We start from the raw sequence: 24444 nt of genomic DNA on the forward strand, positions 1-24444 counted from the left end.
CAATTTGCTCTCTTCTTTAAGCTAAAGTCAGGAAAAACACAGCCAGCCACATGAGTTTGAGTGGAGTGCTCTGTGTTAGAGCAAGAGAATTCTCCATTGTAGAATGGAGAATTGGCTCATCCTGTCTTTTTACCCACAGAATAGAAACGAAATATGGGCAGATTGGGTAGTTATCCATTTATGCACTGTTGCTTTAAAAAAGTTTTATTATTCCATTCTTCTTCAAAATAACTGTGATTCCTACCAAACCTATGGAATAATAAACAGGCCACCTGTTAGCTGAGAAATAGTCCCATCGGATCCTTGCCAAGAGATAAACCATAACAGTGAGAACTCATCAGGCAGTGACAGCTGAGAGGGTTCATTAAATCTCATTTGTTGTGACACTTTTTGTTGCTTTTAAATACAAATCAGACAGCTTTGCCCCCAGCACAGCAGCAGAGTGGCTGATGTTGTCCTGAAGTGCTCTGGGTAGTGAAGGTCTGCCTGGAGTCTGCAGGTGTCCAGCTTTTGGTGCTCTCAGCACTTTATCAGCCCAGGCCCCTTTCCCATCCTTCTGTCCCACCACCATAGGCCACTGTGTCGCCATTGGAGAATGCAGCCTGGGAACCAACGGAAGGCTGCCCTGCAGAGCACCAGTGGACCCCCAGCGTGCTTTTGGAATGAAACTTAAATTGCTCCGGGCTGTGCTTCAGTGAGTTCCTGATAGTTTTGCTAATGAGCGTAGACTAGCTCAGCTTGGGTTCCAGAAGTCACTTCCTTCTCAGGATGTTTGCCACTGTTGAGATCCTCAAAGCAGTCTGCTGAGTTGAATGTGTACCAAAGTATATAGATACGCTAAATGTTTCCAAGGTTGTAATATCTGCCGGTTTGAACATCGAGTATGTGCTCATCAGTTCACTAAGCATTTTTTAAATTAATTTATTGTCTCATTTAAACTTTATGACATTCCTGAGAGATGGGTATTACTGTGCCTACTGTACAGGTGAGGAGTTGAGGCTTCCAGAGGTTGGGTTATTTGGCCAAGGTGCACAGGAAGTGCCCGAGCCCGGGTGTGTCTGACTTCTGGACGCCTTCCTTTGTAAGCACTGTCACCCCGCTTCCTAGTGCCAGCCATGACAGTGTCTCCGCTGCTGTGGATAACAACCTTGAGGGCTTCCCTGGTGGCGCAGTGGTTAAGAACCTGCCTGCCAATGCAGGGGACAAAGGTTCAAGCCCTGGTCCGGGAAGTTCCCACATGCCGCGGAGCAGCGAAGCCCGTGTGCCACAACTACTGAGCCTGCGCTCTGGAGCCGGCGTGCCACAACTACGGAAGCCCGAGTGCCTAGAGCCTGTGCTCCGCGACAAGAGAAGCCACCGCAATGAGAAGCCCACGCACTGCAACGAAGAGTACCCTTGCTCGCCGCAACCAGAGATAGCATGTGCGCAGCAAGGAAGACCCAACGCAGCCAAAAATAAATTAATTAATTAAAAACAAACAACCTTGGGAGCTGGGTTAGCAGAGTGTGAGTGCTGAGGACACTGCAGGCCCAGACCTGGGTTGGAATCCTATCCTACCGCCTCTAGCTATAGAAACTGGGCGAGGTAATTGACTTCTGTGAGCCTCCCTTTCCACACTTGTGAAACGAGTCCCTAAATAATTGTATATGGAAAGAGAAAGGAAGAAACCAAAGAGGAGAGGAAGTCATCCAAGTCATCAAACAGAGTTGGGGCAGCAGGGTGGGAAGAGCAGGCGAGGACTGGCCTTGTGGAAGAAAACCTGGAATACCGTCTCGGACGTGTCAAGTGTGAATTGCCTAAAGGACGTCTAAGTGGATGTGTCATTAAAGCTCTGCTGTAGGGAAAGAACGTGGTAATGTGCATAAAACGTATCACAGGTCCTGACAAATAGCCTGTGCTCATGAAAGGTCAGGTGCTTCTATTGACAGTAGTAAGTAGAATCACCACTCACTGTGGATGAATAAACTTTGTGAAATATGTTGGATAAAATTGAGCCACGTTATTTATTTTACCTTATTTTTTGTCAAACCCTGTTGTTTAAGTTCTGGAGAGTATTCAGTGATCAGAATGAAACAGCTTAATAGACTTTCTCACTAAATCATCAGGCCCCTGCTGTTGACAGAAACAGTTTTCTGCCCTGATGTTATATTTCTGGTGTGTGAATGTGTTTTTTAAAAAAAAAAAAATGTGACTGCACCATATCACTGTGCTCAGTAGCACAGGTTTTTTCGTTTTGCTGTTACAAATCTCTCTACTTCTAGAGGGTGGAAATTGAGCTTGATAACGTTCTTGTGAAGGCCCTCCCCCCGTGTTGCAGAATGCATTGAAGCAAACGTGACTGTGAGGCTTTTGTGGACTTGAGGCCATTTACCTTAATTTGTTTAAAAGGTATTTTGTCTTCACTGGGTAAATGCCTTTTGTGAGTGTTGGATACTGTATTGGAATCCAGGCAAGGGAACTGCCTTTCAACACTGCAGGACACTAAATGAGTCCCCTCAGACATCTATGGAGTGCGGTCTTCTCTGGGAGAGACTGAAACTCATGCTTTATTCCTTTTCCAAATTAAAAGTCTAAATTGTGAAAGATGGTTTTATTTTTAAAAGCAGGAGAGGTCCAATTCAGGGTTCTCAGGGCTCAAAAGAAGTTCTCTCCCAAGTATCGAGGTTTGGCTGGGCAGAGCTCAGCATACTTGGGAAGTTTTCCTTTGAGCTGAATGGGCCTTTCACAGGATTCAGTAGATTAGTCCTATTCAGACAGAACTTTAGAACTTGTCGGGAACCTACTGTGAGACCAGTCTGCTTACTCGTGGCTCAGGAAAATACCAAGGTATGAATTTATCGAACAATTACCATGTGCCAGAGGCAGCTCTAGGTTCTGAACAGAGCAGTGAAAAGGACATTGTTCCTGCTACCTAGAGGAAATATTGTATTCATGAGGGACACAAATACATTAACAAAGAGAACAAAGTAGTTACAGTGATAAGTGCTTTAAGGAAGTACAGAGGGTGCCGTGATAAAGAATACATTGGATGGTGAGGGCCTCTGGAGAATAACCCGAGGCCCCAGCCCCAGGGAGCTGGAGGATGAGCGTCCAGGAAGGAGCCCAGGCAAAATCCCTGAGGTGAGGAAAACGTACAGTATATGCTTGGAGGTAACACAGGTGGCAGAAGACCACTGTAGGGAAGGCGCGAGGAGCAGGGCAGTGTGGCCTCAGGTAAGACTGAAAAGGTCTGCGAGGGCTAGATCACCAACAATGATAAGAAGTTTGGATTTCATTCCAAGGGCAGTGGGAGGTCAGGGAAGGGCTTTTAAGCCAAGGAACAACATAGTCGGATTACCGTTTTGGAAAACCACCACGGCTGCTCCATGGAACGTGGCTGGTGTCGGTGAGGATGGAGAGAGCAAGATGGTGGATTCGAGGTGGTTTTTAGAAATAACAGGATTTTTGTTAACAGGCTGGGGTAGAAGGCAAAGAGTCCGGAAGAAGTCAAGGAGGCTTGAGGAACGAGGTGGCGGTGCCATTTGCTGACACGGGGAAGATGAGGACAAATGTGCATGTGTTGCAGGGGCAGATCCTTTAGTTTCGGAAATTGAAATGCCTGGGCCACCTCCACGTGGAGATGAAGTAGGCGCAGAGGTCAGTGTGGATGGAGTTCAGAGTAGGGTTTTGGCTGAAGAGAGAAATTCAGGAGTTATCAGAACTTGAATGGTGTTTAAGACCATATACATTTACAGAGAGAGTGCAGGTAAAGAAGACAGTCCTGAGTCTGGATGGGAACAAATGACATGGACATGGAAAGTGTCCAGGAGGTAGGGGCCAGCTAAGGGTGAGTAAGGTCACAGCAGCCGAGGGAGGAAGATGTTGCAGGGAGGAAGCGTTGGTTGGTAGGTCACATGCCGCCGAGGGCCGGCGTATCCAGTGAGGGGAAGACACAGCGTGTCCTGCGTCCGTGGGATTTGGCAGCCAGGGGTTGATGGTGACTTTGACAAGGCGTTTTGCAGAGAGGTAGGGACAGAAGCCAGGCTGACATGGGTGTAGGAGTAAATGGGAGGTGAGCTCACGGAGATGAGACGCCAACAAACAAGCAGTACTTGTTTGAGAGGATTTGCTGAAAAGGAAAGCAGAGCAATAACAGCAGAATGATGAAGAGAGAACTGGGTTCAAGGGAGTGGGTCTTTGGGGTTTGTTTCTAGTGAGAAATACTGTTGATTATGGATACACATGCATAGAGGGAATGCTGAAGAAGAGGGTTAAGGAGTGCTGTGGGAGAGAGGAGAGAACTGAAGGAGTGATGTCTTTGGGAAGGCAAGAGGGGTGGGAGTTTTAAATCTGGGCTCCATTCCCAAGGGCCTTCCATCTGGTCTCAGAGAAAAGACTAATTCAGAATAGACTACAATCGTGTGCTCTACTGACTGCATGTATTCTGGTAGCTCCGAGGAGCCACCAGTGGAGGCCGGCCTACGGATGAGGGTTTCCAGGAGGAGAAGGTGGTACCACTTATGTGGGACCTCGAAGGATGAGCTGAGGTTCAAGGAGGGCCAGTAGCAGGGATGACGAGGGCCTGTGGGCACCAGCGAGCAGACAGAAGCTTCCCTGATGGGAGGAGGCTTTCTCAGGGAATGAGCAGCAGGAAATGTGGGGTGCATCGGTCAAGACCAGACGAGGGCTCTTGCATACCAAGCAGAGGAGGTGGGATGACCCAGTGGGAGCCAGCTGTGCACTTGGTCAAGTGCTGGGAGTGGATGTGGCCAGAACCGAGCTGGAGCGGGGCGGGGCTGGAGCAGGAGGGGTCACTGAGTTGAAGGTCAGGATAGGATGCGGGTGCTCAGGCAAGGATGGCAGCCGTGGGAATGGAGAGGAAGTGACAGCTCTGAGGGATGTTTGGGGGAAGGAACTGACAGGATCTAGTCAGTTAGACTACAAAGGGCCAAGAAAACAGCAGCAAAGGATGCCGCAGGGTTCCTAGACCAAGAGTCTGATGATATCAGGAGTCGCTGGGACTTCTTGAGATTCAAGGAAGCACATGTTGTCCTAAAGGGGCTATGGGATTTTGTAGAAATGTGAGAGGTCCATTCTGGAGACATAGAGTAATTTCTGGGCTGAAAGGCACCTTTTCCCTGCCTGTCAACGTGGGTGGCCATTGGAGCGGCAGAGTGGGAATGACAGAGACCTGTTGCAAGGGTCTCTTTTTCTTGGCATAGAATATATTTGAGCTATTTTATTATTTTAATATGCTTTTGCTATGAAACCTTGGAAAAGAAATTGCTTTCTTCAGCCCGTCGACACATTCCTCTTTGGCAGATTCTTTTTTAGTTCAAAGACTTGCCTAAGAAAAATCCAGCATTTTGTCTTCCCCTTTTGTTCTGTTTTAAATATTGTAAGTGGAATTGGAGAACAGAGAATTGAGGCCTTACCTTGCAGGGTATAAAATGTGATGATTTCTTATCTTTATCTCTCTTTGGCTTGAGATTTTGCCTCCCTATCCTCCTCAAGAGCCTCTTGGCCCTCTCCATAAACCACCTGCTTCCTTAGGGATTACTGTTCCCAAAATGGGGCGGGGGGGTGGCTTGCAGGGTCAGAGAAGGTCCTCCCAGGATGGGGATGGCCCCCTCTGAGTCCCTCCCCCACAGACCGTCCCCTTCATAACAGCACTGTCTGTCTGCTGCGGCAAACCCTTACAGCAGTCAGGAAGGATTCCGAGTCCTGTTTACGGAAGGAAGAGATCATTACAGTACCTGGAGGAAGGACGAGGGGAAAAGCCCAGGTTTCTGGCTCTTGCCCTTGAGCTGTAAATTCTCAAGGACCCTCTTATAAATCTCTCGGAATCACTGTTGGAAATCCACATTCCATTGGAGAGCAGTGTAGGGCTATCACATGATCATTTCTGAAGCCTTCCCCCACAACCCAGCTCTGACACTTTGAAAAACACTTCGGAATAAAACTGCAGGGTAAATCTCCATTTTTAACAGTGTTGTTTTTCTTATTTGGCATGAAAGAAATTAGATTTCCCAAGCCAGTATATCCAGAATTTCTCCTGCATTCTGCATGTGTACAAGTGCACAGAAATATATACACACACACCCCTCAGATGCCTTAGGACCATCATTTTCGCAAGTGGGCAGAAGTTAGTACTTCAGGACCAACCTTAACTTCCTCTGAGGTTAGGCTGCTGTAACTGAACAGGAACTAGAGTTAGACGTTGCTTGTACTCTCTTGCCTTGAAAAAACCACGATTGCCTCAGAGAATTTCTAAAGTGTTGTCTTTTTTCTTTCCTTACAGAGGGCCAGTTGAGAGTGGACGCCAACATATCTGTGCATAACCCTGGGGAGCCTTTGGGCATTCGAACCGAAGTAAAGAATCTCAATAGTGCCAGGTTTTTGGCCAAAGCTATAGGTGAATGTCAGCTGTTACTCCTCATATACTTCTTTGTCTCAGTTATCTATTGCTGTGTAACAAGCATCCCCCCCCCAACTTAATGGCTTACATAATAACATCTCAACTTCAGAGTTTTGTGGCTTGGGTGGTTTTTCTACTTGTCCTGCCTTGGCTCATTCATGTGGCTGTGGGGAGCCGGCAGCTCTGCTGAGATACAGGGTCCAAGATACCTCACTCACGTGTTGCAGCCTTGGTGCTGGATGTCTGCTGGGCTGCTCTACCCACGTGGGCTTGCTTCATTCACTTGCCTAGCCCAGCCCTTCTTATTTGGCGGAGGGGACACCCCAGGAGCATGAAGGCAGATGCCTCAAGGCCTCTTGAGTCATTAGCTCTAGAACTTGCACAGCATCTCTTCCAGCACATTCCATTCAAAGCAGGTTCAAGGGGAGGGGAAATAGACTTCACCTCTATGGGAGGATCTGCAAAATCCTGTAACTCTGTTTTTCCATGTACCACATTCCTTCTGACCAGACCGAACTGTATAAAGTCATATTTGTTCATTATAGATGGCCACGATTTGACCTAATTGGTCAGTATGTTTTTCTGCTTTTTACCGTTTTAACTAATAGATTGCTTGGGCCTGTGTAATCAGGTATTGGTCTTGTTTGTTCACATTGTGGATCTTTCAGTGTGGACAAATGTATACTAGTAGTTAAAATCGAACAGTTGAGCAAGGTCAGCATCTAGGGTGGTCCATAGAAGTTGATATCTGTGAATGTGAGGGGAAGACATCTCAGAGGAATGAAAATATTCTTTAAAACCAAAGGTATCTAGAGAGGAAGAGAGGAGGGAGGAGGTGGAGGTTAAGGTGCACCCTTCAGGGTACACAGAGAACGGGACGGATGAATGTGGAGTCACAGCCAAAAGGTTTAGTAGCATCCTGGGTATTAGAAGGAACACAAAAAAGATTTTCTAATCTTGTATAAAATTTTATTATCCTGAACCTGAAATGATCAACTAGCCTCAGTGAAAACACTTTGAGTCTACAAGTTTTCAGGAAAAAAGCATTAAAATGGTCAAGGGGATGACTTACAGGAGAGGAAGGTGTTGGGGAAGGTCCCCGCGTAAAGACAGACTAACGATGGTGGACTCTTCTGCCTGTAAAAGGAGACACAGTCCAGATTTCTGAGGCCATGATAGGTTTGGGTTAGGGAAAACCCTCCAGCTCAGGTCTGTGAAGGGGAAGCTTGGAATGAACAGAAAGAAAGTTCTACTTCACCTTGTAGGTGATAAGTGTTCTGGAACTCATTATTCTAAGAGGTGGTGATGGGAACCTAAAAAACAAGATTTTAGGTAGATTCATCCCTGATGACTTATGATGGAGACCCCTGCCTGATTTTGGCTGTCCCTAACCTGTTATTTTATGAAGGACCCTTTGGAGTAGTCTGAGACAGAATTCTACCTGTGGTCTGACTCAGGCTGGAAGAACCGAAGCTTTACTGTTATGGGCTTAATTCTTCAAGCCTGTAATTTTTCTACCCCATGTTTCTCCCTACATCACGCCTTTTAGCCATCCTCTTCGTGTTGCTGCTTTTTATCAGCTATGATAAGAGTTTGGATTTGGGCAAGGGCAGGTGGTACATGTTGGGCGGGGAGTTGAGGGGGGAGCGGAGGCTAAAGCTGTTTTCATAAGGAAGCTTAGCAACTGTGGCTGTGCTTTGCTTACCACTTCTGCCTTGTTGGGTGGTGAGGGAGTGTGGCATAGAGCAGTGGCTGTTCATCATTTGGGGTCATAGATCCCTCTCCATATTTTGGAGAGAGGGTCCAGAGTTTTTATTCTGGACCCTCTCTCCAAAATATGTGCCTGTGCACACATGCACGTTTGCATATAATCTCAGGAGGTACTAGAACCCCTTGAAGGCCACCCATGGATCCTGGGATAAAAACTCTTGATAAGCAGCGATCTTAGATCTGGAGTCATTCTGCGTAGATATTGGTCCTAGCCCTGCTTCTGCCACGTTTTGTAGCCTGTACTGGGTTACGCAATCTCTCTGAGTCTGGGTTTTCTCAAAAAGTGAAGAAGCAGAGCTTCCTAAAAGGCCCTTTCTAGCATGATTATTCTATGACGGCAGCAAGAATAAAATATAGCATCTGTGGGAAGAATTATAAACAACTCCCTTGATTAGTTTTTGACATAAAGATTGAAAAAGATGTCTAATTATTGCTAAACTGGATGAAAGGGATCAAAATATGATACTAAACTATTATTTTTAGACTATGAAATTCAGAGGCAAATCAATGAACTCGAGAATGGAGGTAAAATCCTGAATGAAACTCGCTCGTTCGATTACAAGCTGGGGTGAGTTTGCATGACAGCATCTTGAATACAGGTAGGTGGGGCTCCAGTCTGGGCTCACCACAGACCAGCCATGTCACCTTGGAGAAGGTACTTAGCTTCTCTGCACTTTGGTTTCCTCATTAGTAAAATTAGGAAAATACGGTACCCTACAGGGTTGTGATATGCCCTCTAGGGCTGGTAAGAGGTTTCACCTGACTGCCATCAGACTTGCTGAGTCTTAAGTCCTGGCACTTCCCTGGCTTCCAGCTTACCTCCTTTGTTCCAAGAATTTTTACTTCCTTAAATTCTATCAGACCTAAGTTCTGCCAATTTAATCTAGAAGTGGAAGAAAGCTTAGAACTGGTTGTAGTGGTGTCTTTTTCTGTTTAGATATCTTTGAGTCTAACTTTCTGACTCTGAATTTTGAGGATTTTATACACTTAACAGAAGACTGGGGAAAAAAGCTCAAGAGCCTAGAGTTTGAGCTGGTTAAATGTTGGAAACGTTGAAGCAATTTCTTTTCTGTTCTTTTTCTTTAATTATCATGCTAAACATTTGTCTTTCTTTAATATTATTTCTGCAATGTATTCATGAAAGTGTCTCCCAAGGAAGGCTGAGGAGCTTGAATCCCCTGGGTTCCCTATTGGTAGGGGAACCCCTGTCTGCATCTACACTAGCTGACGCTGCATGCAGCATTTTTAAAATGTTTTCTCATTTAACTGTCACAGGTGCACCGTGCCGATGAGAGACAAAGAAGGAAAACAAGACTACAGGTGGTTACTCCTCTTGTCAAAACACCATTCTATATTTGGGTCATATTCCAGATCCACTTACAGACCAACATAATGATCCTAGATTGCTTTTAGGAACCACTTTTCCTTGTTGTTGTCACATAATGGAAAATCTAGGCTTCCTGTTTTACGTGTACACTGAGAGGAAGAGTATTTTCTTGATTTGGTAGCCTTGGAGTACCTTATTTGACAGGATTCAACAGCTGGAAAACACTTGTTCACTCACCTCTGTGTCAGAGTTTTCATAATTGAGCTAAAAGGATGGCAGTTGTGGGGTGGGGCCTAGGCTGTTCTTATTCTCATGTTCAGTAATTAATGCAGTAACACTGAAGTTCTGTGAGAAGGTAGAAAAAAGAGATGTATATGTTAATGGCAGTTGCCTTCAAACCTCAGGTGATGCTGTTTAACACGTTAGGCCTCATTTGAGATCCAGAAATAAAGCAAATAATAAGAATAGCTTCCAATAAATTGAGACTTTTGTTTCTTCCCAGTTTAGCAGACTGCAAAAATTAAAGATTTAAGCAACAAAGTGGTGGGGGTTGGCACTTTCCTTTGCGAAGTGCAGGAAGAGGTAAGAGTAGCCATTGCTGTCAATGAGGAACAAATATAGCATCGAGATTTAGGAAAGACAAAGCTCACAAACCCTTAGAATGCATGTCACCTCAAGGACTCCTCTTGTGTGTCTGTCAAAGTCACCATTGTTCTAATTATAGTGATCCCTCTAGGTTCAGTCTGTTCTTCCTAAGAACTTCTTTGTTTTCCATTGTCGCCCCTACTCTGTTTATGCTGCTTTCTCACTGAGCGTGGAGTTGGCTTTTAGCACAGCCAGTGGCTTCAGCTCTGTCTCTCAGGTTAACAGATGGGATTCAGGAAGCCTCCCTTTGGTTTCCTCTTGCCTTCAGAAGTCAGACTAATTCATAGCACAGATTTGGCATTGAGGTGATGGGTTGCTTGCCCTTCTGAGCTATTACGTTGGAGCCACCATTCTGCATTACCCTGCTTTTGCATAAGCCCTTTGACAAATATGGGCAGAGAGAAAACGTTAGAACAGAGGGAAGGACATCTTTATTTCACAAGAGTATATGCAGCGGTGCGGCTTCCACATTTTTTTAAAAATTAGTTGACTTTTTTAGAGCAGTTTTAGGTTTACAGCAGAACTCAGTGGAGATTACAGAGTTCCCATATACTCCTTGGTATGTGTCGTATCCCCCCGCCCACACACACACAGAGGTTCCTCTGATAACATCTTGCATTAGTGTGTAGTGTGGTACCTTGGTTAAAATTAATGAACCAATATTGATACCTTATTATTAAGTAAAGTCCATAGTTTACATAAGGGTTTGTGCTTTATGTTGTCCATTCTGTGGGTTTTGACAGATGTATAATGACATGTAGCCACCATTACAGTGTCATAGAGAATAGTTTCACTGCCCTAAAAATCCCTTATACTCCCTTTATTCATTCCTCCTTCTCCCCTAGCTTCTACATTTTATTTAGGCAAAATCCATTTATTTCTTGCACTTCTCAAGAAAGAAAGTTTTCTTTTTCTTTGACTTTTCATTTGTTACACAAATACTGCTAAAAATATTTTAAATTTATAGTCTTTCTTCCTAAAAAGTAAATTGTTCTCATTTGGTCCTATTTTTTCCAGCCTATGTCTTTATGAATATATACTTTATCCACAATTACAAACCACAGTGTGGCATCAACATGGTGCTGTGCCTTTTTCACTTAATGCTCGTTTAAGCATAGAGAGTGGTGGATTTGGTCATTTTGACCTTACACTTGTATAAGGACTAGTTCCTGGAAAACTAGGAGACTTGATATTATGGGATGTTGGAAAATATTTGCAAGTAACATGGCATCCAGACACACACTTTCATACTGACGATAGGTTTGTTTCTTCCAGCTAAACTGAATACTCAGTCATGCCATCTCCTCTGTGTGCCAGGTTAATGCCGGAGCCCAACCTGCCCCCGCTGCTGCTCTACGACTCGGGGTCCCTGCCCCCTGGCACAGACCCGCAGCAGGTGATCAACATCGACCAGCTCCGGGAGCAGCTTCCCGAGCTGCCCCGCGTGACCCGGGAGAAGCTCGTGCAACAGTATGGGATGCTGCCGGAGCACAGCTTTGCCTTGCTGGTGGGTACTGATCAGAGGCTGCGATCAGCCCAGCAGGGGCCGGGGATGCTCCTCAGGGGGCTCTAGGTACAGTGGCCCATGCCTTCAGCTGTACCGTAGAACCAGGCGTGCTAACCTTCCTCACCAGCCTTTTTGGTAAATGCTCCTCCGAAAACCAGAAGATGAGGCAGGATCTCGTGTCAGTCATTCCTTGTGTGTAGACATGAAGAGCTGCTCACAGCGGCCGTGGAGGCTTCTTGAAGACAGTCCAAATGTTATGGATGAGTGTTCTCCCTTGCGTCTGCAGGACAAAAGGAAATCAATATATAGGCTTTCTAGATGTCTGGCAGTATTGGACATGACAGAGTCTGGCAGGAAGTGGGGTTCTCAAAAAGCCAGCCAGTTGTTTTACCAGTTATAGAAGAAACATTTATTCCACATGAAATGCTGAAAACTCTGACTAAAAGTGTTGGTCCTTAGAGGATGCATCTGAAGGGGCTGTTAAGAATCTGACACCATGGAGATGTGCTCAGGGATTTTCCGTCCTTGCCAGGGCTGTTGGGCTTTGCAGTTTCCTTTGTCACGGCAACATTAAAGTGACACAGCGTCTGTGAGAGTGGCATTTCGTCACAGCTTGTCTGTCAGGGAGGATGAGGAAAGTTTCTCTGCTGCATCTCTCGGGGATGAGGTGTCTGCCACACTCATCGTGTGGAGCGCAGAATCCCTGGAAACGCTGGGCTTTGCATTGTAATTGATAATAACTATGTAGGGATGTTAGAATATTCCTATTCGTATACATATGTATATACTTCAATAACAAAACTTGGCCATTTCTGGTACAAGGTAGGCGAGCGAATGCTTGTTGAATGAATGAATCTCTCTTTATCATCCATTGATCAGCTCATTTGAAAAGTATCCAGAGTATACAAAACTCAGTTTTGTTAGGTCGACCTTGGAAAAACACACGAATCCTAACAGGCTTTCCGGCTAATAGGTGTTCTGTGCCAGATGCACATGAACCCTCTTTCACCACCAGTGATTAGACATGATGGGTTATTTTCTCTTGCTTTAGGCAGAGTTGCTCACCACCTCCCATGGGCTGCTGTTGTATCTTATTCACACCTCTGAGGTGATTATGTCACTGTATTTTAATTCTTTGTTAGTGTATTTCGTTCAGTGCCTTGAGGGCGAGGACGGTTTCATCCTCTCCCTCTGCTCCATTACTCCGCACAGATTAGCACATCAGCAGTGCTGACTGCCAACTCTTTGTAGGAATCAGTTAGTGAGCTTCTTGTTCAGAGCACCTCTTAACCTGAAACCTCTGGCAAGTCACGGCCTGTTCCTCAGTTGATTTAACAAACCTGAGTTTTAGTCTTACACATCTTCCCCACCATCTTGACTTTCCAGCCCACTTGAAATAAACTTCAGACTCAATACTAAATGCTAAATTCCAGTCCTGCATTTCATAACGGATTTGCCAAATTAAATAAGGGATGGGAGGACACAGACCGAGGCTTCTCAGCCCCAGGGATAGTACCCTCACCGCCAGCAAGTTCTCTGAGGCAGAGGCACATTCGCACTTGTGTCTGTGTCCCAGGCTCTGCTCCCGTGACCTTCAAGTGCCACAGCCTAGGAGGTCTTGGATAGATGGTTGCTGAGGGTGGCGAGTGAGTCTCTGTTTTCATAGTTTAAAGGCCCTGTTTAGGGAAACTTATTTTTGATCTCTTCAGTACAGCACTTTTACTGGCATCTCCTGTGTAGCAGGTACTGAGACAGGGACAGGGACTCTCCTTTTTGTTTGTTTGCTCTCCAGGAATATGTACAGATGACACTACAACTAACCAGTCCCCAGGGCAGACTGCACTAGATAGATGTGTGATGTAGGCTGGGAGCCCAGAGGAGGTAGTGATTACCTTGATGGAACAGAAGGGAAAACTCTCAAGAAGGAGGTGGTTTTTGAGCCAGTTTTATAGGGACTTGTTTTTTTTGATATACTAAAAATATGCTTATTTTTATAGCTTGCAGATAATGTAGTAGGTGACTCATTTCGGTTTTTTCTTTTTCTTTCAATGGCTAGTACTTGAAATTTTCAAGACGGTTGAGAAGAGAACTTAGTAGGAATGGAAAGAAGATGATTCAGACAAATTTTTTTTTCCTGAAATTAGGCATCCTGAGCCCTTGATGACTTGATAATCACTGGAAGCTGAGTTACTCGTAACATACCGAAAATGGTCTGTTCACGTTTTTTCCTCCCTTCCTCAGAAACACAACAGATTGCTGAGAAGGGCAGATGCACAGATCTGATGAACTCTCTTTCAATTTAAAGAGTGCCCAGGAGTATTCATTAAATCAGTAGCCGTGGTGGAGGTCTGCTCTGCAGAGCTCCGAGTCCACACTCCTGCCTTTGGGTCACTTATTAAATTAAACATTAAGCACATACCCAACCCCGCACAGGCCTTACCCACAAATGATTAAAAAAAACTTCAGAACTTAACTCTAGTCTTTAATTTTTTTTTAATTGAAGTATAGTTGATACACAATATTATATAAGTTACAGGTGTGTACAATACAGTGATTCACAGTTTTTCAAGGTTGTACTCCATTTATAGTTGCTGTAAAATATTGGCTATCTTCCCTGTGTTGTACAACTCTAGTCTTTAATTTATCTTGTCGTCCTACTGTGTGGTGAGCACTGAATTGCCTATTGATCATTTCTCCTTGGCATTTACAAAACTTTAATATAGGTCTATCTTAGCATCCACCACAAAGTCCGGCACACAGTAGGCATCAGTGAACAAGTGGATGAATAGGGTACTGTCACAATACTCAGGAAAGTCCTGGGAGAAGCAGTGTTCCTGATAAAGCATCCCTGTTTCCAAAGGTCAGATACATAAACCACCCTTTTGACAGCCCAGCAAATCACAGGGTGGTACCTGTGTCCTTGAGCTCCGGGGGAGAAGCCTGGGGTTTCCGCCTTAAGCTCACCATGTGCCGTGACCAGCCTCAGGTCACTTGGTCTCTCTGACTCTTGTTTTCTGAACTGGTTTCTTTAGGACATTAAATATCTGCATTCTGGTTTCATCTCTTAAACCCGTCTGATAATCCCCTCCCAACAGGTAACCTGTATGACTGTTTCTTCCTCTGGCCTCATGAAAAGTATCATGTCCCACCTGAAACTTCAGCCTAGTGAGCTAACCTTTCCTCCCTATCTTGTGTCAGACTCCCTTGATTTCTGACCTCATTTGTAAGGATTATGGAATGGACATAATGGAAGCTGAGATCACAGCATTAGGATTTTGAAAACTGAGAGATTCTAGTAGCGGAAGCACAGCAAGTTCTTCTCTGAGTCAGTGTATCCAGGATTAATTATGAGAACAGTCAAGGTTATATGCAGGTACGTTTTTCTGGTAGATAATCCCAGGTGTTTTCTTTGGGGGCATCTCTTCCTAAACCTTGCTTTGCTGGACTTGGAACGCAAACGAATTGTTGTCATTGGCTTGATAGGCAGCGCAGAGTCGAGGCTGTTGGCTAACAGCAGGTTGTGCGGTTCACAGCAGACCACTTTCTAATCCATCTTCCCAGCACCCCCTGCTGCCGGTACCATCCATCACCCCATTTTCCCGGTGAGGAAACATCACCTCTGTGGTTGAGTGGTTGAGTGTAAGACACTGAGTGACTTCATCAGGCCTGTGAGAGAGCTGACTGCAGGGCCCAGACTCTTTACTTGCAAGCGCTTCTGCCTGCTGGCACATACAATGTGCCACAAGGCCAAGTGGAAATAATGTTTCAAGTTCATTGCTGTTTTCACTCACCTAACAGAGAAAACAGAATGTTTACTTTTGTGGATATTAATGCTTTCTCCAGCCCCACTGATGCTTCATGAAACGGAGCCATAGAAATCAGTCTATTTAAAACTTTTGCCCACCCCTCTAGGTTTTTAAGATACCAGCCTGCCTATAAATAAACATAAAAAGTGCTGTCTACTGAATTTAGTGAAAATCAGTCAACTCCAATGAAAAGCAGAGATTTTATTCATTTTCCAAGTAGAAAATTTAAGTCAGAGGAAAGAAATGTAAGCTCTTCTCTGCAGTTTTATTTATTTTGTTTCTTAGACTTTCTGCCTTAGGTACTTGGCCCCTTCTGACGGAATCATTGAGAAGGGCCTCCACGTAGTGCATGGGGTTTGTAGGTTGTGTGGGATGATTTTGCCCAGTTCCTTGTGTCATGCACTTGGTAAGAATGCATCTGAGCTCACAGGGTGGCTGGCTGTGTATGAATTCAGTGGACAGATTTCAGTGTCATCTGTCGTGGGAGGTTTAGTGGAGGAATGACATAGCAGCCTCAATTCAGTGTTTCTTGAGAGCCCACTGTACTCACCACAGTGCCCTATGCTGTTGTCAGATGTAAGAGCTTTATCTTTTCTGTGTTGTGTTTAATTCTCCTGAGGAGCCCTGCAGGCCAGTGGGTTAACACACTAAGAGACAGACACTCTTTTTTTTATTTTTCCTGACACATAGTTGATTTACAATGTTGTGTTAATTTCTGCTGTACAGCAAACTGACTCCGTTATACATGTATGTACATTCTTTTTTATATTCTTTTCCATTATGGTTCATCCCAGGACATTGAATATAGCTCCCTGTGCTATACAGTAGGCCCTTGTTATCCATCCAGTCTGTATGTAATAGTTGGCATCTGCTAATCCCAAACTCCAATTCCGTCCCTCCCCCACTCCCCCCTCCCCCTTGGCAACACAAGTCGAGACAGACACTCTTTCTTTTTTTTTCAAGATTTTTTTTTTTTGATATGGACCATCTTTAAAGTCTTTATTGAATTTGTTACAATATTGCCTCTGCTTTATGTTTTGGATTTTTGGCCCCGAGGCCTGTGGGATCTTAGCTCCCTGACCAGGGATTCAACCTGCACCCCCTGCATTGGAAGGCAAAGTCCTAACCACTGGACTGCTAGGAAGTCCTGAGACAGACACTCTTGAGTCCAGATCTCACCTCTGGCATTGAGGAGCTGGGAGGACTCTGAGAAGTTACCTGAAGCTGTTCCCTGCCCAGAGGAAAGAGGAGGGGAACGAGTCACTTCCCCAAAAGGTGACAGGCACAGCAGCGTCTTCACGGAATCTAAAAAGTCTACATACAGCTGACCAGACTCCCAAGAACATGCTGCCAGGGTGCAAGAGCACCAGACAGCTGCTAGCACATCAGGAGCCACGCAGGGCAGAATTTTAGGAGAAATCCAGCATGGCTTCTGTGAGACTGGAGGGAGATGTGATTACCCTCCGAGTCAGTGACTTCTGCTATGTGTCTGTCCGTCTTTGTGTGCAGCCTCAAGATATGTGGTCTTATTCGAACAAATTCATTTGCCCAGCTGGTTATTCCCCATTTAAAGTCATAACCTTTTGTTTCTGACATCATGGAAAGAGTAAGATGTCTCCGAGGAACAAAGAAACAGAAAGGATATCATGATGGTTGGCTGTCGAATGGATTGTTTTCCAAGAGTTTTGCTCTGGGTCTCTCGTTACCTTGAAATGGCCTGGTTTTCTGTCTGGATGAATTGCCTATAAAATAATTTCCCGTGATAGATATCTGTCTATCCCATAGGTAATACTGCTTTAAAGCTAATAGTTAGAAAAGCAACTGAACCTTATGGACTGCTTTTAACCGCCCAGACTTATTGAGTAGCAGAGGACTCACCGTGTAACCACAGCTGAAGGAAAATCCATTTGGTCAACACCATCGCTCACCATATTTCAGCTTCATGCACTTTACAAAATCGATTTTACTGTTCATTTTATAAAATTGCCCCCAGTGCTCGTCAGCTTAAGGGTGTTTTCACGGTTAGTCTGTGCACCGAAAAAATAACCCATGTTTTTATTCTGGTCAAGTCGAATCAAAAGGTGCGTCTTCTAACTTGACTCCCGCAAAACCCACAGTTCATTCACTTCAGGTGCAAACGGCAAGGGGCTTTCTGAGGTGAGTCCCCTCTCGGCCCAGGCACCTGCCCACTGGGGGGTGCAGTCCTGAGCGCCAGCCTTGGGGACTCTCAGGGACTCTGTCCCCAGCCCATCCCGAAGCCTCATTTCCTGTCTATACAGTAGACAGGTTTCCTTTTGGGGACAGTTAACAGAAAGCTTCAGCTGAGTAACACAGGTTTCGTCCGTGTTGGGACCATTTTGACAGCAGTGGTTTTAGGCTCACTGAAGTGTGATTACCATCAGAATTGATTTCTTGACAACATCCTCTTTGTGTCCGATTCTCGCAATCTTTGGTTATGCCTGTCTGCTGTCAACTTTTATTACCTGAATTATTTGGATTTTGATTGTCCAAGGGAAAGTCCTCCTCTCAAATTGGTTTCTCTCAACGTCTCTCCTGGAGTGAATGCATCACAGAGAATGTAGACTCATTTCCGTGCGTCTAAGCCGGGGGTCAGTGAGAACGCTCCCGGAGTCCAGCTCAGAGGTGTGTGCTTCCCGGCTTTGCTGGGAACAGAGCACAAGTGAAATGGATGGAACCGGAGTTTCGCTCAGATTTCAGGGGCTCCCAAGCTCTCTGGGAACGTGACCCAGAGGTGAAAATTGTGGGGACCAGAATAGGACTGTAGACCCATCTAACCGTGTATTCCTTGAGTCAGGCTAAAGAGCATACCCTTGGTGTTTTGAGTCAGTTTCAGAGCTGCTTGAAAGTGGCAGTGATGGTTCAGGATTCCAGCTTCCTCTGCACACTCGGTGGAGAGCGGTGTTTTCTGTGCCAGCCTCACACCACCAATTAACTACCTTTTGTTTTCCCCACTGATGAATCCTCTGGATGAATCTTTTTTTTTCCCTTCTCTCTCACTGAAGGATTTCCACAGCCCCTCCTTGTTTCCGTGAAAAGCAGAGGGAGGCCATTCACAGCAGAGACCCCCCCTCCCGCCCCACTGCAAGTCCCAGTCCCTCCCATGGCCGCCCCTCGTAGGGGCCTCCTATCACCTCATTTCCATTTCCACCCCAACACTAGCAGTGATGTTATCTTCAGGGCCATGTTTCACAAAGTTTTGGGTCCGAGTTCTTTTTTTCTCTCACCTTGTAAGAAGGATTAGACTCACAGGAGTGATGTGGAAGCACAGAGCTCCCGTCGACGTGCAGATGCTGGGCCCTCTTCCCGTGGCGTGGCCCCTGTGGGTACCTCCCTTCTTAGGGCTACTCCTCCTGGCTCCTGTGAGTGCAGCCCAGGCGGAGCTGTTGTCACTCAGTTGCGGGTACGGGGTCCCCCGAGCTGTCCCCCCCACAGCACGACCTGCCCAGTTAGGTATAACCTTGTGCGTGAGTCACCCGCATCGGAGGAGCCAGAGTGCGAGGAAATACCATGTGCTTGACGCCAAAACTATGTGAGTGACAACAGGGTTTGTTTTGCAGTGACAGGGATGCTGCAGAATCAGGCAGCACCCACGCAGGTGCGCTCCCTGACTTCTCTGGGGAGGGGTGTGGAGGGACGCAGGAGAGAGGCTCCGGGGGTGTTCCGGCCACCCTCCTGTCCCCCCGGAAGCGCTGTATGGGGGGTGCCACCGTTCCTCTCCCTACCCCCCCCCCCCGACCTGGTGTGTGTCAGCCGCGGCGGAGAGCACCACGTGGTCTAGGTGTAACCTGGCAATGGCAGCACCTGAACTCACCATTTTCTCCTCCTAATTTCTAAGCTAATGGCTGAGGGCCTTTGCTACATTTTTAATATGTTAAGAACCTTTCAACAGCTGGCAGCTCTCAAAATCATGCAAGTGGTGGGGAAGTGCATTCTTTGGATGGGCAAGTTGCCTCGTGTTGTGCCCAGCCCTGGCGGGTGCTCAGTTTCAGTCCCCAGGAAGGCGGGGATGTGACTGTCCTTTGTCAGCGGCAGCGGAACCCAGAGGGTGAGAGCACAGGCTGCAGAGTCCCAGCTGTACTGTTTTCTCACCGTGGGACCTCAAGCAAGTCAGTGCTCAGAGCGTCCCCACCTGTAAAAGAGAATTCCACTAGTGCCTCGCCCACAGAGTCATCGTTGGCACTGGATGAGTTAATGTAGAGAAAGCACCCATTATTGTTGCTGTTGAAACTACTATTAACATCATTAGCAGCAGCAGTAGCCACGTGCCGTCCCCACCCTTCCCCCCGCAGGGCTGCCCGCTGATCCCCGTGTAGCAGGTATTCAGGCAATAAAGCCAGGGTCCCCGTAGCTGACGGGTCACTCCCTGCCACATAACCAGCTGTCCCATAACGTGTGCTCTGTGGCCTTTTTCTTCTCCGAGTCTGCCACCGGGCAGCTGTCTCTATCGGGTTTCATTCGCCTTCTAAATATAGTCCAGCCTCATCCTGCCTATCATCAGATTCCCAGCGTGTGTGACTTAGGACAGGAATGGCAGTTGAGAAATCAGCCTTCCTCCTCTTGCAGCAAGATAGTCTTCTGGCATTTGGTCATCTCTGAAGGTAGGCTGGAAAAGTCGGCTGCGGGGCACCTGGCTTTAGGGCCCGATGCAAGTGTGGGTAAGGTTCCTTCCCAAAGCAGCAGGGAAGGGAAGGTGACCCCTCTGCCTTGCCTCACCCCAGCAGTGACCGGCGGACAGACCCACTGGCAGTGGAGGGTTCGTGTCTGCATCCAAGAGGCTGGCCTGGCATTGGCTTTGGGTGTCATGGGATGCTTTGGGAAATTTGATTAAAACGTGAAAAGGATGCTTCCCAGTTAGTCGCAGAGCTGTAAAGAGTGTCTGGTGTTACACAAAAGCCAGGACCAATTGTCCATGCCACTTGGGCTATCTCTCTTTTTTTTTTTGTGGTACGCGGGCCTCTCACTGTTGTGGCCTCTCCCGTTGCAGAGCACAGGCTCCGGACGCGCGGGCTCAGCAGCCATGGCTCACGGGCCCAGCCACTCCGCGGCATGTGGGATCTTCCCGGACCGGGGCACGAACCCGTGTCCCCTGCATTGGCAGGTGGACTCTCAACCACTGTGCCACCAGGGAAGCCCCGGGCTATCTCTTGAAGGAACAGTTTGAGACATGGTCGGGAGACTTGACGCCCTGTGTAGCTGAAGGTTCAGCTCTGTCTGATGTGGGATAGATTAGTGCTGGCTTGTTGCCTCTGAGAAGGACATTAAGGGTTCCCTAATGCAGTGGCTTTTCTGCGTTGCTCTTTTTTTTTTTTTTTGGCTGCACCACGCGGCTTGTGGGATCTTAGTTCCTCGACTAGGGATTGAACCCGTGCCCTTGTCAGTGAAAGTGCAGAGTCCTAACCACTGGACTGCCTGGGAATTCCCCTTCGTTGCTCATAATATGGTTTTCATGTAAGGGAATTAACTGGTCCATTGTTTTCCCGAGAAAACCAGATGGCTGCGCGGCCATGTTCACAGGGACTCTTGAGATCTGGGCCAAGCATTTGCCAATCTCACAGAAAAAAGAAGAAGGCCTTACCTAGAATGCTGTGTTTTTCTCTTGGTAAGCGGGCTTCTGATGTAAAGAGCCCGAGCGGGCAGCCCATGTGTGACTTTGCATCCATCTGTCATTCTCCGGGCGGGGACAGCTCGGCCTCCTGCAGCCCTGCTGCCTACAACTCGCCCTGTCACGATTGCAGACTTTCCCATCCACTGCAGATTGTGTACTGAAGCCACATACCCCCAGTGAAGCACAGCTCCAGCTCAGAGAGGCTGCCTCACAGCACTGACACGAAAAGACAAACAGAAATCTGACTTGCCATGTTATCCATCCAACAAAAAAACCACCCAAGGGTAGAGGAATAGATATTCATCACGTCCCAGCAACTCAGCCAGGCCTGTGAGTTCAGTATTTCTAGGTGGACTTAGAATACCTTTCCTCGGCAAAGCAGAGTCCTCCTGACAGCTCTTTTCACCAGCAGGCCAGCCTCTCTGGGTTAGAACAAAGGGAATCCCACTTATGTGATTTGGGCCGGTAGCCGGTTTTCTCCCTCTCCAGTGGTTTGTGTGCCATTGTGGAAATTTGAATACTTTTCCGTAAGTTAAACAGAACTTTCTCTTCATGCTGCCTGAATTTGCCTTTATCTGTAGTCAAGCTTTGGCTGCTGAAGTGGCCTTTGCCCAGGTTTAGCATGAGCAGAATAATACCATCAGCTTGAAAAGAGATTCAGGAGATGATTATGGGATGATTCAGTAGGCTTGTCACCAGAGAATGCAACTGTTATAAAGGGCATGTAGTTCGTTTTTGTTTTCGTTTTTTTACGGAATTTCTATTTTAGCAGCTGTGTGCCTGTGTGTTCATTACAGCATCTACAATAACGAAACATTGAGAGCACTTTTGTTAGTGTGTCTCGCTTCTTCCCAGTATCGTATTTTTCCAGAATGTTCTTTTGGTTAATGAAGTTTCTCTGAAAGGGGTGAGGGTGAGAGCCTTACCTGCAGTATAAAGTTAAAAAGGAATATTTTAAGGAAAGTGTGGTTTGATTTGAATTTCAGCAGGTAGGGGAGACCTACTATTTAAAATGCATTTGGAACCTTCAGCCTCTCAGATGTGGGTGGAACATGTTTTTATTTTCTTCATTGAAAAACAAGGGGTGGGCTTAGCCACATTTCTTGGTTTTGCCAAATCCGTCTGAGCAGGCAATGTACTGTATAATTCAATGAGTGCCTTGGGGGTTACTCTTAGGCATAATTGTGGCAATTCCAATATTTAAAGGTGAACATGGTATGATAAAGGGTGAGCATTCACATGTGATTTTTTTTAAGAAAACACAAGGCGATGGGAGACGCTGATTCACCCATCGATGCTAACCAGGCAGCTGCCGTGACCCAGCACTGACATAGCTCTAGTCCCAGAGAGAACGGGCAGCGTGGCCCCTGACTCACAGAGTTGGCAGTCCGGAGGGGGAGGAAGAGTAGGGGCTTCTTCAAGCACGTCTCCTTGATGAGCCAACCCAGGTGATTGTTTTCACAGAGCGCAATGAGAGCCAGGATCAGCTGGGCCTCGCTAGGCTCAGAGGCCTGGCACTACCCTCCACCCATCACGTGGTCTAAGTGGGTCACGTGCCTCTGTTCTTACTCATTTTGAAAACATGTGAAAACCACTTCTGTCCGCTCTGGGGATGATGTGAAGATGAGTACAGTTACGATCCACGTTTGATTTTTCAGAAGTAGAATATTCTGTTTGTTCCTTCTTGGTCTGCTGCTTTTCTTACCTTCTTTTTCTAGCCATCGCTAGGACTTACAGGAGAAGACAGGCCTGGAAAGAGACAGGACGGTAAACTCAGGCTAGACATGCTGCTCAGGGATAAACGTTGTAGGGTAGGGTACCCATGGCCGACACTGAGAGGGCGAATGAGTTTAGGGGATGTCAGGTTTCATCGTCCTCTGGTCCACAAAGTCCAGGCTGTCTGCAGTATGTTCCTTCCTTTGACAGACTGCTGTATAAATGCATGGTGACAGTAGTAGAAGTAGTAGAATACTTGCTGTTTACTGAAAGGGATCAGAATTTTCTGGTGACATCCTTGTTTGGGGAAGTACCAGTAGATATCTCAGGGATGCAGAGGGTGACAGTTTCAGAATACTGATCTTTCATTTTTTGGAGGCTTTATATCATTTTCTTTTTCTTTACAGAATGAAGTTGGCCTACTGGAGTTCTTCCAAAATGTGATAAAAGAAACTAGGGCAGAGCCAAAAAAAGTGACTAGTTGGGTCCTCAACACTTTTCTGGGCTTTTTAAAGCAACAGAACCTTGCCGTCAGTGAGAGGTGAGTGGGGTCTGGGGGCGCATTTTCCTTTCTGGTGAACTCTGTGTCCAGAAGCAGTTGACACAGGGCAGGGCTGGTGTTCTGCCCTCCTTCTTCCCCCTCAGGATCTCCTGACGAGACACAGACATCCCCTGTGAATGTCAGAGTCTAAAGCTGTCCGCCATCCCCTTCACATCTGAAAGCTCATTTATTCCGATCTCTGACCATCCACGCTGTCCTTTGTACTGTGCTGGGCTGGGGACCTACAGATGAGTAAACGAGGAGTGTCCTACCTGCAGGGCATCCAGGCTGTAAGAAAGCAGACAGTCGGCTCAGTACGATCCCGTTACACCGCAGGTGTGTTCAGGCCACCATGAATGCACAGGAAGGGGACCTGCACCGAGGCTGAGGCGTCCACCAAGCTTTCCCTCAGGAGGGAGAGCGAGTTTCCCTCAGAGACCAAGCCCTGAGGAGTTGCCAAGTGGAGGGAGGGTTCCGAGCATTCTGGACCGTAGATGCAATTGTGCGACACTCAGAGACAAGAGGCGTGGTGGGCTCAGGAGGCCCAGAAGCTCCAGGGTGCTCAGGAGGGAGCAGGGAAGCTGCAGGGATGGGCAAGGCCACCCGGGAGGCTTCACACGCCTTTGTTGGCAGCTGTCAAAGGCCTGAGAGCACACGCTCACTCCAGGTCCCCTCTGGGGGGATGGGATGGAAGATGGAGCTGAGGTGGGAAGCCCAGTTGGGTACCTCTTACAGGAGCGCCCGTGCGAAACGCCCTGTGCCTGGGCCTGAGTGCGGTGGACCAAGGTGTGGACAGTGTTCTCAACTCCACATGACTCCACCTCCCTCACGCGGGCTTGGGGCGAGATGGAGTGGAGCCTTTCAACCTGGTGGGAGGTAAAGGAAGAGGGACAGGTGGGGAGGATGCCGTGTTCCTTTTGGACATGCAGGGTTTGAGTTGCCTGTGGGACAGATGTCCCCCTCGTGGGGTGACTGATAGGCAGTCAGATACATGGGCCTGCATCTGCTGGGAGGCATCTGGGACTGTAAATCCGAGAGTTCTCACTTGTTCAAAACTCAGCACCTGTTAATTGAGACTCTGCCCTATGCTAAGTTCTGTGCTGAGCGTG

The 24444-nt window shown here is 46.9% G+C and overlaps 1 protein-coding gene across 3 annotated transcripts in view; it reads left to right on the forward strand.

Annotated features, from left to right (window-relative positions):
* The window catches only part of GATB (glutamyl-tRNA amidotransferase subunit B), a 77235-nt gene that overhangs the window by 36513 nt on the left and 16278 nt on the right, over positions 1–24444 (forward strand). For all 3 annotated transcript variants that reach the window (XR_013827933.1, XR_013827934.1, XM_079919277.1), the window contains exons 6-10: positions 6281–6394; positions 8651–8735; positions 9443–9487; positions 11457–11646; positions 23202–23335. Coding sequence is in view for 1 of the 3 variants with exons in the window: in XM_079919277.1 (XP_079775403.1) it covers positions 6281–6394; positions 8651–8735; positions 9443–9487; positions 11457–11646; positions 23202–23335 (568 nt within the window). In the remaining 2 variants the exon portion in view is untranslated. The remainder of the gene's footprint in view (positions 1–6280; positions 6395–8650; positions 8736–9442; positions 9488–11456; positions 11647–23201; positions 23336–24444) is intronic.

Source organism: Stenella coeruleoalba (genome assembly GCF_951394435.1).
Source record: "Stenella coeruleoalba genome assembly, chromosome: 4".
NCBI lineage: Eukaryota > Metazoa > Chordata > Mammalia > Artiodactyla > Delphinidae > Stenella > Stenella coeruleoalba.